At 34.0% G+C, this 17,021-nt stretch overlaps 1 protein-coding gene across 1 annotated transcript in view; it reads right to left on the reverse strand.

Moving 5' to 3' along the window:
- Positions 1 to 17,021, reverse strand: part of STXBP5L (syntaxin binding protein 5L) — a 323,518-nt gene that overhangs the window by 99,437 nt on the left and 207,060 nt on the right. Inside the window, exons 17-18 of the mRNA XM_049785948.1 lie at positions 15,035 to 15,207; positions 5,231 to 5,356 (exon numbers count right to left, since the gene is read on the reverse strand). Coding sequence (XP_049641905.1) covers positions 5,231 to 5,356; positions 15,035 to 15,207 — 299 coding nt within the window. The remainder of the gene's footprint in view (positions 1 to 5,230; positions 5,357 to 15,034; positions 15,208 to 17,021) is intronic.

The following is a 17,021-nucleotide window of genomic DNA, read 5'->3' on the forward strand; positions in this document are numbered from 1 at the left end:
AAAAGCTACATATAATTTGGTATTCTGTGTAAAGTCAGAGTAAGCTAATTTTTTGTTTATTTTTTGTTTGTTTGTTTGTTTGGGGGGCACATCTGGTAGTGCTTAGGTGTTATTCCTGGCTCAGAGCTCAGAAATTACTCCTGACAGGCTCAGGGATTATATAGGCTACCAGGGATCAAAGAAGTGCTGTCTGCTTGCAAGGCAAAATGCCCTGCCTGCTGTGCAATCTCTCTAACTCCATAATAAGCTAAGTTAAAGGATGGCTTCATAGTAGTTTTTGTACTTTATTTATCTAGAGTTTTGTTGATAAATTTAGGTTGCTTACAGTCTTTTATTATTAGAAAATGCAATAAAAATCCTTAATGAGTTATTTGGAATTATGTATCCAATCATTTCCATTCTGGGTATTTACCTGAAAAATAAAAACCCACTCTTTTTTTTTTTTAAAGAGATAATGTACCTCCAGGGCTGGAGTGATAGCACAGCTAATAGGATTCAATCCCTGGCATCCCATATGGTCTATCGAGCCTGGCAGAAGTGATCCTGACTGAGCTCAGAGCCAGGAGTAACCCCCTGAGCACTGCCAGGTGTGGCATAAAACAAAACAATAAAAAAATGTTTTCCCATGGAAAAATGTAGTTTGAATGAAGATTATATGTATGTATATATATATATATATATATATGCAAAATGGAACATTACTGTCATTAAAAAAAAGACTAAAATCCTGATGTTTGTACAAAATAAAGACCTAGGTGAAATATGTTAGACAGATTCTATTCACATAAAAATTTATTTAAAACAAAAATCAACTTTTACTATAAGACCAATTATACTCTACCATAAGGAAAAGTTTAACATGCGTAAAAACAGTGATCAGGAATTACTCCTGGCTCTGCTCTCTTGAATCACTCCTGGAAGGCTTGGGGAGAGTATGACATGCTGGGGATTGAACTGGGGTAGGTCAAGACTAGTTAGTGCCTTACTTGCAGTAATCTCTCTGGGCCCATTTTGTTTGGTTTGATGTTGAATTTTCTCATGTATTTTGTTGCATGTAAATATAGTTCATTGAACATGTGCTGTTGTATATTGTATATGTAAACTTACTGTATGTACAAAATAGCACATACAGTATAATTTGTATATATATTAAATGTAAATTACAGTTTAACATTTTCAAATTTTTAAATCAAAATTTAAATATTTCTATTTTTAAATATTCTCCTCAATTTTATTAGAATTAAATTGGATCAATAAATCAAGTTATTATTTAGCCTGCTCAGATAAATATTTGATTATAGTTTGCAGATTTATAAATATATTACTGCTATTATAAATAATGCTATTATTTTGTTGTATATATGTTTGTATATTATTGGTTAAATATCTAGAAAATTTTGTGTTACGAGGTATGCATATATATGCATTCTAAAATGAAGAAAAGCAGACAATATATAAACTGAATATACCAAATTATCTCCTTATAATTGATAAATAAATTGCTACTACTAGTTACTACTAACACTAAGTGTTGCAGTATTTGCAACATTTCCAACATTGGTAGTGGGATTATACATACATATCTAATATATGTAATAGGTATACATTGAAATATATCATTTAAATATTAACCTTGTGATTTTTTTGTTTTGTTTTTTTGTTTTTGGGTCACACCCGGTAGCGCTCAGGAGTTACTCCTGGCTCTATGCTCAGAAATCGCCCCTGGCAGGCTCGGGGGACCGTAAGGGATGCTGGGATTCAAACCACCAACCTTCTGCATGCAAGGCACATGCCTTACTTCCATGTTATCTCTCTGGCCCCAGTCTTGTGATTTTTGTTTAAATTTCCTCAACATTTTCTGTGGAGTTTTTTTTTAATTATCTTTTTCTTATTGATAATTCCTGCAATTCTTTTTATACCAGGATCTGAGTTCATTGTCATATATTTATTTAAGTTTTTTTTAATTTGGTGAAGTTTTGGGCCAACCTGGTAATGCTTGAGGCTTACTCTTTACTCTGCACTCAAGAATCAAACCAGGCAGGACTCAGGGAACTATATGTGTTTTTGAGGGTTGAACCTAGGTTGGCCACAAGCAAGAGAAGTGTCCTGCCTACTATACTATCACTCCAGCCACCAATATATGTTTAATCCATTATCTGTTACCTATCCTGTCATTTCACTATCAGTATATTTTTTACAAAAAATTCTAATTTTTCTTTATTATTAATATTTGAGGGTACTCTTATAATATAGTCCAAGTATTATAGAAGTATTCTAAACATTTTAGAATCTTTTGTGTAATAGGAGTTAAATAAAATTACACTATCCCCTTATAGTTATTCAGTTTGTCTGTGCTATTTATTGGATTGGGGAGTAATCTATAATTTTCTCCAGTATTCTATGGAACCAATCTTATTCTATGGAACCATTCCTTATAATATATATTATAATATTTAAAACATTATATTCTGCACTTTATATTCTGCAATATAGAAATCCTGAATCTTTCACTAGATTTATTCCTAGAATTTTTTGTAAATGAGATAATTATTTTTATGTAATTGTAGTTCTTATTTTGAGTATATATTTAGTAAAGCTTCATTTAATGTTTATTTTCTAGCAGATAAAATCTTATTACTCAATAATGATTTAGCTATTACGGTTCTTTGCATTTCTCTACAGATTGTAGTATTAGGCTTAAATTGTAAGGGAACAATATACTTAAGTTCGTAATCGTATTATGGTAAACTATAGATCAATTTGTGAAAAAGGTGACACTTTTTACATTGCCATTAAATTTCCATTATATCTTTTAGGTTCTTTATTTTAAATTTTGTAATATGTAATATATAGAAATACTGAATCTTTTATTTATTCATTTCTACAAGATTTTTATAAATGAAAATTTTAATTTTATAATTATAGTTAACATTTTGGGTATTTAAACATACAATTTTAGGGGCGGAGAGATAGCACAGAGGTAGCCTTGCACACGCCTGACCCATGGGTTCAATCAATTTCTGGCATCTCATATGGTCCTCCAAGCCTTCCAGGAGTGATTTCTGAGCACAGAGCCAAGAGTAGCCCCTGAGTGCTGCCAGGTGTGTCCCAAAAACCAGAAGCCAAAAATTTTTTTTAAAATCTTGACTTGAAATATAGCAATTTTGTTCAACTCAATTACCAATATTAATGATTTAAATATTTAAGTATTTTTGATAAATTTCATAATTTATCTCTCCTTTTTCAAACTCAATTTACCTGGGGGCCGCAGGAGGCAAAGTCGGGGTGATCCTTGAGTGCAAAGTCAGTAGTAAGCCTTGAACATTGGGGGTGTGACCCAAACAACTAAATAAAACAAAACAAAACAACAAAAAAAAAAAGATTCCTCCAGGGCAGGGCCACAAAATGTACGGAGGACCCTTTGCGGCCCAGGGCTGCGAGTTTGAGACCCCTGATGTATGTATAGACTTTGGATGAGTAAAATGTACAGGTGCAGATTCTTCAGAGACTCTGTACTGTCCATATTTGGAAATACACCTTTATGGCCTCTTAATTTGAGCATCCTTTAACTTTTTCCAGGTCAATCTTTCAGGTAGGAATCCCTGAAGATGGCTTGACTTAGTAAATTCCATGTTAGCTATTTGATTTGGCTTTCAGTTTTTCTCTACCTGAGAGCCAGTACCTGTGTAAATAGTAGTCCAAATCTGGCAGTTATAAACCAGTGTTACTGCCAAGTGGTTTTCAACCTTTTTCACATGTATTTTCCACTGTTTTGCAGACCAGAGGATAAAAACAACTTGTCTAGAGGTTGTATATATTCTTAACTATAGCATATAACATATAGCATATAACGGGACTACACATTGTCCCAAAACTATTTATCCTTCTCTATCTTTGGGCAATTTTGTTAATTTTCCTACCCCAATATTTTTCACTTGTGAATCAAACTACCGATATATATGTGCATCTCTATTCTTCCACCACTCCCCACCAACAAAAGAACTCCCAGAGATGAAATATTCTACATAAGACTTTTTTATTTAGATATTCCTCTATGACTTCTTCTTACGACTTCAAGGAATAACATTAAGCTCATCCAATTTAGTTTAGGTATGATATGTATGTGCGTATACATATATATAATATATAATATATTATATATAATATATAATATAATATATATAGTAAAGGCATAGGGTGTTTGCCTTCTATTTGGCTCTTTCAGGTTATATTTCCAGCATTCCATATGGTCCCCCAATCCCAATTCACTAGGAGTGAACCTTGAAAATATATAGCCATGGGGCCAGAGCGATGCTGCAATGGTAGGGTGTTTGCCTTGTACACCGCTGACCCAGGACGGACCGCGGTTCGATCCCCAGGTGTCCCATATGGTCCCCCAAGCCAGGAGCGATTTCTGAGCACATAGTCAGGAGTAACTCTTGAGAGTTACCGGGTGACAAAATCAAAAAAGAAAATATAGAGCCAGGAATAAGCTCTGAGCAGCACTGGTAGTCCAACTGTTGGTTTGGTTGTTCCCGAACAAACAAAAATATTTAGAAAAAGAATAAAATATGTATAAAAAATAATTAGTAAAATTTGATTTGAAATTAATAAGACAAAGATAAAATATTGAGAAAATTATTTTGATACTACTCTTCCTCATGGGAAAGGAAGAGTTTAATTTCTATTTCATACAATATAATTAAATAATTCCATATAGGGCACAGACTTAAATTTATTAATTACAAAATAATTTAGAAAAATATAATCTTATATTCAAGTGAGAAAGACCTTTTGAAGTATGACACAAAATCCAGAGCCACAAAAGAATATAGAAAAAAATATAATTTCTTGGGGCTGAAGCGATGGTATGCTTTTCAGAAATAAGGCACTTGCCTTGCACAAGCCAATTAAAGGTTTAAATCCTGGCACCCCATGTGGTCTCCTGTGTTGCACTAGGAATAATTCCTATGTGCAGAGCCAGAGGTAAGTCCTGAGCTCAAGTTGGTGCAATCCAGGAATAAAACAAAACAAAACAAACAAACAAACCCCAGAAAAACAGAAAAAAAAAAACAGAATTAACTTAAAACTCTGTTATTCATGTTTAATAGAAGTCCAAACAAAGGTTTCTTTACACTCTTGGGAATTCACTTAGGTATTTTTAAAGAAGCATATAAATGTGTCTTATATGTTATTAAAATTACACAATTTTGAAAGGACATTTACTTACATTCCATAGGCTGAATTTACAGTAAGACTTGTAATCTGTTGAGGAGGTTCACCATCTACCCAAACTAGCTGAATAACAAGGTCTGCTTGATAGCCTGGGGGCATCCGGACTGGTCTAGTCTTAACACTAGGGGGAAAAAAAGAAACTATAAGTTATATCACAACATTTTAAAAATATATGTACAAGTAAACTTCAGAATTACTTTCTGAAATACACGAAAACTTCCCATAGATATATAAAACACCATGTACTGAGAACAGAATAAAAGTCAATCTTTTAGCTTACATACACCAACTCATTTTTAATTAATATTTTCTTTTAAGGATATGTTGTTTAATCAGGTCTACAACTTCTTTTTATTTTAGAAGAAAATATTTTTTACTAGGTATCTACATGATATTTCTTGCACAGATGTCAGTATGTTATTTATAATAAAAAACCCTCCTAATTTGTTACCCAATTTTAAAGTTCAACATATCCCAAACCCCAATTCCTTTCCTCTCCCTATAAATTTGTTCCACCTGTAGTCTCTTCTTTCTTCCTTTTTCTTTCTTTCTTTCTTTCTTTCTTTCTTTCTTTCTTTCTTTCTTTCTTTCTTTCTTTCTTTCTTTCTTTCTTTCTTTCTTTCTTTCTTTCTTTCTTTCTTTCTTTCTTTCTTTCTTTCTTTCTTTCTTTCTTTCTTTCTTTCTTTCTTTCTTTCTTTCTTTCTTTCTTTCTTTCTTTCTTTCTTTTCTTTCTTTCTTTCTTTCTTTTTTCTTTCTTTTCTTTCTTTCTTTCTTTCGTCTTTTTCTTTCTTTCTTTCTTTCTTTTTCTTTCTTTCTTTCTTTCTTTCTTTCTTTCTTTCTTTCTTTCTTTCTTTCTTTCTTTCTTTCTTTCTTTCTTTCTTTCTTTCTTTCTTTCTTTCTTTCTTTCTTTCGTCTTTTTCTTTCTTTCTTTCTTTCGTCTTTTTCTTTCTTTCTTTCTTTCTTTCTTTCTTTCTTTCTTTCTTTCTTTCTTTCTTTCTTTCTTTCTTTCTTTCTTTCTTTCTTCCTTTCTTTCTTCCTTCCTTTCTTTCTCTCTTCTTCCTTCCTTCCTTCCTTCCTTCCTTCCTTCCTTCCTTCCTTCCTTCCTTCCTTCCTTCCGTCCGTCTTCCTTCCTTCCTTCCTTCCTTCCTTCCTTCCTTCCTTCCTTCCTTCCTTCCTTCCTTCCTTCCTTCCTTCCTTCTTTTTTTTTTTTTGTTGTTGTTGTTTTGAGGCCATACCTGGCGGCCTTCAGGGGTTACTCCAGGCTCTGCGCTCAGAAATTGCTCCTAGCAGACTCCAGGGAACATATGGGATGCCTAAAACTGAAACCAAACCAAGTCTATCTTGAGTCTGCCACATGCAAGACAAATGCAAGGCAAGGCAAAATCACTCTGGCCCCTGTAGTCTTTGCTTTTAGAGTTCAAATCAACTTTTATCCTTTTAATTTTTTAGTTCAAAAATACTGAATTCTAGAAATATAAAATAAAAATATACATTCTTGTTATAAAAGTAAAGTTTTAAGTCATCTTTGACAAAATATCTTTCTCTCCTTTCTCATATCCACTTATCAAAAGCGGACTATCTTCAGAAACATAATCAAAATATAACCATTTTTTCTTGGTTGTTTGTTTGATTGATATTTGGGGCCACATATGGTAGTGTTCAGGGATTTCTCCTGGCTCTGTGCTCAGAAATTACTCCTGGCAGACTTGGAGTACCATATAGGATACTAGGGATTAAACTAGGTCGGCCATGTGCAAGGCAAATAGCCTACTGCTTACTGCACTAGTGTTCTAACCCTGCTGACCAGCTTTATATATCTTTTAGTTATTTCTTAACAATCATTATTATTCAGTTGGCAAATACTAAATAGCCATTTAAGTCTGTATTTTTTTTTCCTGCCCCTTAAGTCCGTATTTAAAAAAATAACAAATATGGGGCCAGAGAGGTGGTGCTAGAGGTAAGGTGTCTGCCTTGCAAGCACTAGCCAAGGAAGGACTGTGGTTGGATCCCCTGGCATCCCATATGGTCCCCCGAGCCAGGGGCAATTTCTGAGTGCTTAGCCAGGAATAACCTCTGAGCATCAAATGGGCGTGGCCCAAAAACCCAAAAAAAATAAAAAATATATTTTATATATAAAGTAATGCCTACAAGAATTTTCAGAATATAATAATACAATTAAGTTCCTTGTTTATCTGAAATTAATATTATATATCCTGTATGTTAGCTGAATCTTTCCCCCTAGTTTCTGCCTTTTTCTTTCATCCCAAAATCTATCTTCAATGAGAATGTCAGAGTGAATAATCCTGAAATTTCAGTAATGAACATGTTACCTTTCCAAATCAACAACACTATGACTTCCAATTAGAATACAAACTGAAATCCTTAAAATGGCATGTAATTGGCACTTTATTTTATTTTTATTTTTTATTATTTAACCAACTTTATTACATACATTATTGTATTTGGGTTTCATTCATGTAAAGAACACCACCCATCACCAGTGTAACATTCCCATCACCAATGTCCAAAATCTCCCTCCTCCTCACCCAACCCCTGCCTGTACTCTAGACAGGCTTTCTATTTCCCTCATACATTCTCATTATTAGGATAGTTCAAAACGTAGTTATTTCTTTAACTAAACTCATCCCTGATTGCGGTGAGCTTCATGAGGTGAGCTGTAACTTCCAGCTTTTTTCTCTTTTGTGCCTGAAAATTATTATTGTAAAAATGTCTTTCACTTTTCTTAAAACCCATAGATGAGTGAGACCATTCTGCGTTTTTCTCTCCCTCTCTGACTTATTTCACTCAGCATAATAGATTCCATGTACATCCATGTATAGGAGAATTTCATGACTTCATTTCTCCTGACAGCTGCATAATATTCCATTGTGTATATGTACCACAGTTTCTTTAGCCATTCATCTGTTGAAGGGTATCTTGGCTGTTTCCAGAGTCTTGCTATGGTAAATAGTGCTGCAATGAATATAGGTGTAAGGAAGGGATTTTTGTATTGTATTTTTGTGTTCCTAGGAGTGGTATAGCTGGGTTGTATGGGAGCTCGATTTCCAGTTTTTGGAGGAATCTCCATATTGCTTTCCATAAAGGTTGAACTAGACGGCATTCCCACCAGCAGTGGATAAGAGTTCCTTTCTCTCCACATCCCCGCCAACACTGCTTGTTCTCATTCTTTGTGATATGTGCCAATCTCTGGGGTGTGAGGTGGTACCTCATAGTTGTTTTGATTTGCATCTCCCTGATGATTAGTGATGTGGAGCATTTTTTCATGTGTCTTTTGGCCATATGTATTTCTTCTTTGTCAAAGTGTCTGTCCATTTCTTCTCCCCATTTTTTGATGGGATTAGATGTTTTTTCTTGTAAATTTCTGTAGGTGCCTTGTATATTTTAGAGATTAGCCCCTTATCTGATGGGTATTGGGTGAATAGTTTCTCCCACTCAGTGGGGGGCTCTTGTATCCTGAGCACTGTTTCTTTTGAGGTGCAGAAGCTTCTCAGTTTAATATATTCCACATCTGTTAATTTCTGCTTTCACTTGCTTGGAGAGTGCAGTTTCCTCCTTGAAGATGCCTTTAGTCTCAATGTCCTGGAGTGTTTTACCTACTTGTTCTATATATCTTATGGTTTTGGGTCTGATATCGAGGTCTTTAATCCATTTGGATTTAACCTTCGTACATGATCTTGGAATCAACTTGACTAAAAATGTGAAGGACCTATACAAAGAAAACTATAAAACTCTGCTCCAAGAAATAAGAGAGGACACGCGGAAATGGAAGCACATACCCTGCTCATGGATTGGCAGGATTAACATCATTAAAATGGCAATACTCCCCAAAGCACTGTACAGATTTAATGAGATCCCCCTAAAGATACCCATGACATTCTTTAAAGAAGTGAATCAGGCACTTTTGAAATTCATTTGGAACAATAAACACCCTCGAATAGCTAAAGCAGTCATTGGAAAAAAGAATATGGGAGGAATTACTTTCCCCAACTTTAAACTTTACTACAAAGCAATAGTTATCAAAACAGCATGGTATTGGAATAAGGACAGGCCTTCAGATCAGTGGAATAAGTTTGAATACTCAGAGAATGTTCCCCAGACATACAATCACCTAATTTTTGATAAAGGAGCAAAAAATCCTAAATGGAACAAAGAAAGCTTCTTCAACCAGTGGTGTTGGCACAACTGGGTAGCCACTTGCAAAAAATTCAACCTAGACCCCCAGCTAACATCATGTATGAAGGTTATTTTTGTATTTTTAATTCACTCCCCAACCTCCCACTTGTTCAAGTTAAACTGACCTCTAGTTAAATTATAAAACCAGTTTCTCACAAAAGATCTCACTGTAAGATTTTGTGCTTTAGATATTCCTTCTGCTTGAACCATTCTTTCAGTAGATGCTCTCAACTAATTCTCTTAACTACTTTATTTTAATCTTACCACCTTAATAAAGCCCATGATAGCAATACATTTTCCACTTTAAGGCAAAAAGCAAATTATTGTATACACTTGCTAATTTGTTTAAAAATATTTGAATTCTTGAAATAATTATTTATCAACATCTAAATACAGCAGAGAAAGATTAATGAATATATGCCAATGTATAATTTTAAAAAATATGGATTATATACAATTTGATGTAATGTAATATAATTCATGAAAATAATATGCTAAGATAAATTCTACTGCTTGGTTTCTAGGAGATTATTTATAATATAGGAAAAAGAGAAGAAGATATTGATCAATGTCTATAGTTCTACTGGTTAGTCTGAAGATTTCTATTATTATTCAAGTCAATATTAAATGGTTAAATACTTTTACTGTCCTTGATAATTTTTACTACATCTCTACAACTAGCTAATTTATTTTTTAAATAGTAATATATTTATTTAAGCAAGGTTACAAACATATTCATAGTTGGGTTTCAGTCATAAAATGTACAGCCTCTCTTTACCAATGCAACCTTCCCACCACCAATGCCCCCCCCCCCCCCCCATTTTTCTATTCCCCTACCCACTGCCTGTCTTGGAGACAGGTTTTTTATTTCTCTCACTCACAATCATTGTCATAAAAGTTAGCAGTGCATTTAGTGCTCTAACTGCATTCATCACTCTTTGTGGTAAGCTTCATATGATGGACTGGTCCTTTTGGTCCTTATCTCTATCATCTGTGGGTGTTATTACCATATAGTCTTTTATTTTCCTTAAATTTCACAGATGAGTGAGACTATTCTGTGGCTATCTAACCCTGGCTTATTTCACTCAGAATAAAAGTTTCCATATCCATCCATGAATAGGAAATTTTCATAACTTCATATTTTCTAATAGCTACATAATATTCCATTGTGTACATATACAACAAATAGCTATTGTAAATAGAGCTTCAATGAACATAGACATGCAGAGGGCATTTTTGTATTGCGTTTTTATGTTCCTAGAGTATATCCCTAGGAGTAGTATTGCTGGGTCATATGGGAGCTCAATTTCCAGAGTTTTGAGGAATATTCATTATGTTTTCCAGAAAAGCTGGACTAGCTTGCATTCCCACCAGCAGTGAGTGAGAGTTTAATTTTCTCCACATCCCTGCCACCAGATTGTTCTTGTTCTTTGTGATGTATGCCAGTCTATAGCCTGAAATGATACCATTTTGTTGTTTTGATTTGAAACTCCCAAATAATTAGTGATGTGGAGCATTTTTATGTGCTTTTTGGCCATCTGTATTTCTTCTTTGAGAAAATGCCTGTTCATTTATTCTCCCCATTTTTGGATCAGGTTAATGTTTTATTTTCGTTGTTAAGTCCTGCCAGTACCTTGTATATCTTAGATATTAGCCCCTAATATGATGGATGAATAGTTTCTCCTATTTCATGGTGGCCTTTGTGTTCTAGTCACTGTTTCCTTTGAAGTGCAGAAACTTCTCAGTTTAATGTAGTCCACTTTGTTTATCTCTGTTTCCACCTGTTTGGACTGTGTTGTTTTCTTTTTAAAGATGCCTTAGATATCTGGCTTCCAGTTCCTTGATCCTGGAGGCCAGCTCTTCCCAGGTATGGGATTAGGGGACACCCCATGCCAGAGGCCTACTCCGTAGCTTGTGGGGTGCTGGGAGGCTTGGCAGGCCTCCAGCCATTCCCCTATTTCCCCCCTGGTCTCCAAGCCTTCCCTGGTTGCTGGCTCAGGTGGACTCTATAGTGGTCCTCAGGCTTTCCCCCTTTCTCTCCCTACACTAAGGGGGGGGGGGGCGCATGGTGTGGAGGGCAGGCCGATTCAGCACTGGTGTATGTCGAGACATTCACTGGTATTTTTTTCTCAATGGTCTCCATTTTAAAAACCACACAGGGGCATACCATATATATTCAAAATAAAAATGAGAGGATGGACTCTCAGGCTGGGAAGAGACCAGTACTCTTTTCCTTCTTGTTTACTCTCCCCGACCTCTTCGCCTTTTCCTTCTTTCATTGTGTAACTGTGGTTGCTACCATACTAGGTTTCTGATTAGTTCCCACTCAAATGCATTTTTAGATATGGAACTGTGGGGAGTCATTTTGCAGACTCCAGAAGGCTAAATCACAGACCAAAGTGGTGTCCAGGATTCAGCACCCTCCTCCTGACAATTTCTAATGACATAAAAGGGACGTGCATATCTCCTTTGAATATTGTAGATATATTCCCTCAACCGCTATAACTATTATTATATATCCCCTTAAATGGTGACAATTGTGTCCATGTCTTAAGTTAGATTTTTATTTTCCCTACTTTTTATTTTTTCTTCTCTTTGTGAACTGTACAATAAGGAATTTTGGTTAAAGAGTCCCTCAGTTTAATGCTTATGTTTGAACCAAGTCACGGGGATCGTTGGACTTGTTCTTGCAGCCCCCATACGTGCTGATAATGCCATGTGGCATTATTCCTTGTTTGCATAGGCACATTAAAATGGAAAATACTGTACATACAAATAAGTACTTATCTAATAGAGATAGGAACACACAAGTCTTTTAGTGCAATGGGACCTTACACCCTGAACATTAACATAATGATCTGGCACAAGCCTCAGAAGAATGGGCATTTTCCATTTACCCCTGAACCAAGGAAGCCATCTATGAAACATCACAAGTTGTCTAAAACATCACCTGGAAGCAATCCTCTACCAGGGAAGACCCTACTGCTGCTCTGACATCGATCTACTCAAAAGAGTCTTCCCTTAACACTGAAAAGACTTAAACAACAACAACGACTTGCTTACTGGACAGGGCTTTCTGCATTGCCCTTTAATTGTGAGTTGAAATTAGAGAATGCTCCGTACCATCCTGACTTCAATGTAGGGTATACAGATTCCAGGATCTTCAATACAGAAACATGATACCAACAACAGTGACTGTGTGAAAAATAAAACTGTATTGGCACTACAGACAATGACCTGGATTGAATAAACTAGTTTGCCTGGAGCCTAGAGTTGGTATTATGTCAGGAAACTCCAGGGGTAGGGTCTCCTTGTATTTAGGCCAAGGCTTTTCCTTTCCATGTACCCCATACTTTGGTGGGCCTATGCAAATGATAATTGCCACTTTAACACCATTTTTACTGTGCTCATTTGACTCTAAACCTTATAAAAAAACCACTCAAACTTTTGAGGTTAACTTAAATTAATATGCATGTGCATGGAAAGGTAAAAAAACTACTATGCCTTCAAGTTTAAGGAGTTACATAAATTTTATGGCTTTAGATTGCTTTGTGCACCACTAAGAAATGTTATAATACAATCTGGGGTCTTGAGGGATAAAGTAATTGTACATGGGTTCTGTTTTATTTTTCTTAATGTTCTTTGACTAAAAGAAAAAAAGAAATAAAAAAATGATTCAGGTAAAAAAAAGAATGCCTTTATTCTCTTATCATGAACTGTTTTGCCTACATTTTCTTCTATAATCTTATGATATCATGTCTAATTTCAAAGTCTGTAATACATTTTGATTTCACCTTTGTGCATGATGTTAGATGTCTGTTGCTTTTTTGCCTGTGGCTGACCAGTTGTCCCAACACCACTTGTTGAAGAGGCTTTCTTTGCTCCATTTTCAACTTCCTGCCCCTTTGTAAAAGATTAATTGTTTGTATCTGGGAAACATTCTCTGAATACTCAAGTCTATTTCATTGATCTGAGGTTCTGTCTTTATTCCAAATACCATGCTGTTTTAACGACTATTACTTTATAATACAATTTAAAGTTGAGGAAAGTGATGCTTCCCATCTTCTTTTTCTTAAGGGTTGCTTTAGCTATTTGTGGGTATTTGTTGTTCCAAATGAATTTCAAGAGTGTTTGATCCACTTCTTTGAAAAATGTCATGTGTATTCTTAGAAGTATTGCATTAAATCTGTAAAATTCTTTGGGGAGTATTGCCATTTTAATGATGCTAATCCTCCCAATCCTTAAACAGGATATGTGCCTCACTTTCCTTGTTTCCTCTTTTATTTCTTGAAGCAATGATTTGTAGTTTTCTTTGTGTAGGTCCTTCACTTCTTTAGTTAAGTTGACTCCAATGTATTTAACTTTCTAAGTCACTATTATGAATGGGATTGTTGGTTTTTGATTTTGGGTTTGTTGTTGTTGTTGTTTTTGGTTTTTGGGACACACCCAGTGACACTCAGGGGTTACTCCTGGCTATGTGTTTAGAAATTGCTCCTGGCCTGGGAGACCATATGGGGTAACAGGGGATAGAACTGTAGTCCATCATAGGCTAGGGTGAGCAAGGCAGACAGATGCCTAACCCCTTGAGCCACTGCACCAGCCCTGGGATTGTTTTTTTAATGTCTATTTCTTCTCTATCATAATTTATGTATAAGAAGCCCATTGATTTTTGCATGTTAATTTTGTAACCTGCCACTTTGCTATATGAATCTATTTTTTCTGGTAGCTTTATGGTAGTTGTTTTAGTTTTCTAAATATCGTAGCATGTCATCTGCAAACAGTGAGGGCTTGGCTTTTTCCTTTCACATCTGGAATGACTTGATATCTTTTTCTTGCCTAATCACTATGGCAAGTACTTCCTATACTATGTTAAATCAGAGTGATGAGCCTTGTTTTGTGCCAGATCTTAGAGGAAAAGATTTGAGTTCATCTCCGTTGAGTATATTTGCCATTGGCTTGTGGTAAATGGCCTTGACTATACTGAGAAAAGTTCCTTCAATTCCCATCTTATATACTAGATAATTATATATTTTTCTCTCATCCTATTTTTAATTTTTTAAATTTTCAAAAATTGTTAATTGAAAGGTTTGAGCTTTATTTCCTTTTTAGAGGGAGGTAGAGTCAAAGAGCACTGCTCTCAAGCAATGGTCTGGGACTTCTGGAACCTATATCCAGTGATATTAGAATAGGAGGTTATGGGGTATTGGGGATTTAAAGTTGTGATTTTAGCACTCTATGCCTTTTAATTATCTCTCCATCTTTATGCCCTAGAATTTAAGATTATCTTCTTAGTTAATAAGTAATTCTTGCGTGCTTTCTGTGTTACACTGAACCTTTTGTTCTTTTTCTGTTTCCATTTTAAAATAAATAAATAAATCAAGCAAAGTTATATGAAAGAAATATATCTAAAATTATTGTCTACAATTTAAGGAGAGGAATAATAATAATTAATGTCATTTAAATAAACATACAAATTATATAATTTATATATAAATATATTTACATATATATTTATATATAATGTAGCATTAATGTGTTTATATATAGCATGTAACATTAATGATATAATGTGTAAAAGTATTTTGAAATTCAATAACACTCTTACTTGAGACATGGAATACTGTCTCTTGTTGTTCCTTCACTTTCCACAGTATTAGTGCTACCAGAAAGACTTCTTGAAGAAGGAAGCTGGGATGATAGATCTGGAAATGGAGGACTTGTTTCTGCTTCAGGGGTAATAATATCTTCCACATCACACTGAAGGCGTACTTCTAACGACTTAAAAGAACAAAATTTTAATTTACTACATCACATTACAAATACTTAACATTAAAATATTATATATTTTAGCAACTATTCATTATTAATAAAACTAATGTCATTCAATTTATAGCAAAGTGATATATCCCATATATAATAAATAATAAAATAGAGGGAGAAATGGGGCATGACTGTTTCAAATAAAGGAATTAGATGTTTGTATTTCAGTACATAATACATGAATAATTATTTGTACAAAGCTGTTTAATTAAAAAATCCTTCATTAAATTTTGATTTTCAATTACTTTGATAAAAATTTTCAAAATGATGGCTAGAGAGATAGCTCTGAAGGCTGAGCCACAGGATCTGCATGTGGGAGTCATGAGTGATCCCTGACACCACATGGTTCCTTAAGCACCACTGGTAGTGATTGCCAGTGACTGTTGGTGTGAGTCCTTCCAAATTTTTTTCAAAATAAATTATATAAACATACTTGTTTTAGTTGTTAGTTCATTACCTTGGCCAAAAACTTCTACTGACAAACATAATTTACATTGAAATAAGATTCAGAAAATTCTAAAGCAAAAATAAAAATCAAGAATTCTATGAATGCATCCAATAAATTTATTTAAATTGTTTTTTAAACAAAAACTGGTTTTCAATCTAAATTTTTTATAAAGATTTAAAACATTTACTAAAAATGTGATGACTGTGTTGTAATAAACACAGCATTATTTTCAAACTATCTTAGAAACACAAAAACAGCTAGAGATAATAACAATTTCTAGAATTAATTTCTTACTATACTCATATATTGTAATAATTTTGTATGCTCATCGCACAACCATATAAAACTATGTAACTTCTAGTTTGTTTTTACTTTCTATATTATTTTTTAATTTACTTTCCATATTACTGATACACAATGTTATATGGTTATGAAAGTGAGTACTCATCTATAATTAATGAAACATTAGATTGCCTAGAGTCATAAATCTATTCACTGGAAAGTTCAGAATTAAAACTATAATTTTCTAACTAAAATTCAGGTTTTATTTAATACAAGTAATAATTTTATTTAAGTATAATTGTCATTTCAGGTATACAGCAAAATGATGTCAATTTGTATGTGCTGCAAAATTGATTACTTAACATATTAAGTTTACTTAACATATTTGCAACTTCAAAATTTGCAGCATCACATTAATTATTATATTTTTCATGCCAAACATTTCATGTTGACTCATTTATTTTGTACCTGGAAATTTGTATCTCTTGATGCCTCTACTCATGTCATCCTCTCTCCAATATTCAATCTGTTTTATTGTAATTTTAGTTTTGTTTAGACACTTTTTATAGCTCATATGGAATTTATTTCTTATTTATCACAGTATGATATCTTCAAGTTTTATCCATGTTATTATGTGGCAAGATTCAATTCTCCTTTATGGATTAGTTTTATATACTAACTCATTCATAGGCACTTAGGTTGTTTTCATTTTTTGGTTAATGGAGATTATGCTGCAATGAACATAGGAGCTCATATCCTTTAAAATAAGTGCTTTCATCTTAAGATAAATATAAATGGAAAGTTATGTTGGTTTTATGTTTATTTTTTAAAGAAACCTTTAAAGAAACCTTTGTTTTCTATAGTATTGCACTACTTTATACTTTCAGAAAAACTATCTGAGAGTTCCCTTTAGCACATAAGTGTCAATACAGGCTGTTTCTTGTCATATTTGATCATTCTGATTCTGAATTATGTGAGGTAATATTTGTTTTTATTTGTGTTTTTCTAAAGTGAGGGTGAGCATATTTTCATGTTATCTGTT

The sequence above is a fragment of the Suncus etruscus genome, chromosome 13 (genome assembly GCF_024139225.1).
Source record: "Suncus etruscus isolate mSunEtr1 chromosome 13, mSunEtr1.pri.cur, whole genome shotgun sequence".
Taxonomy (NCBI): Eukaryota; Metazoa; Chordata; class Mammalia; order Eulipotyphla; family Soricidae; genus Suncus; species Suncus etruscus.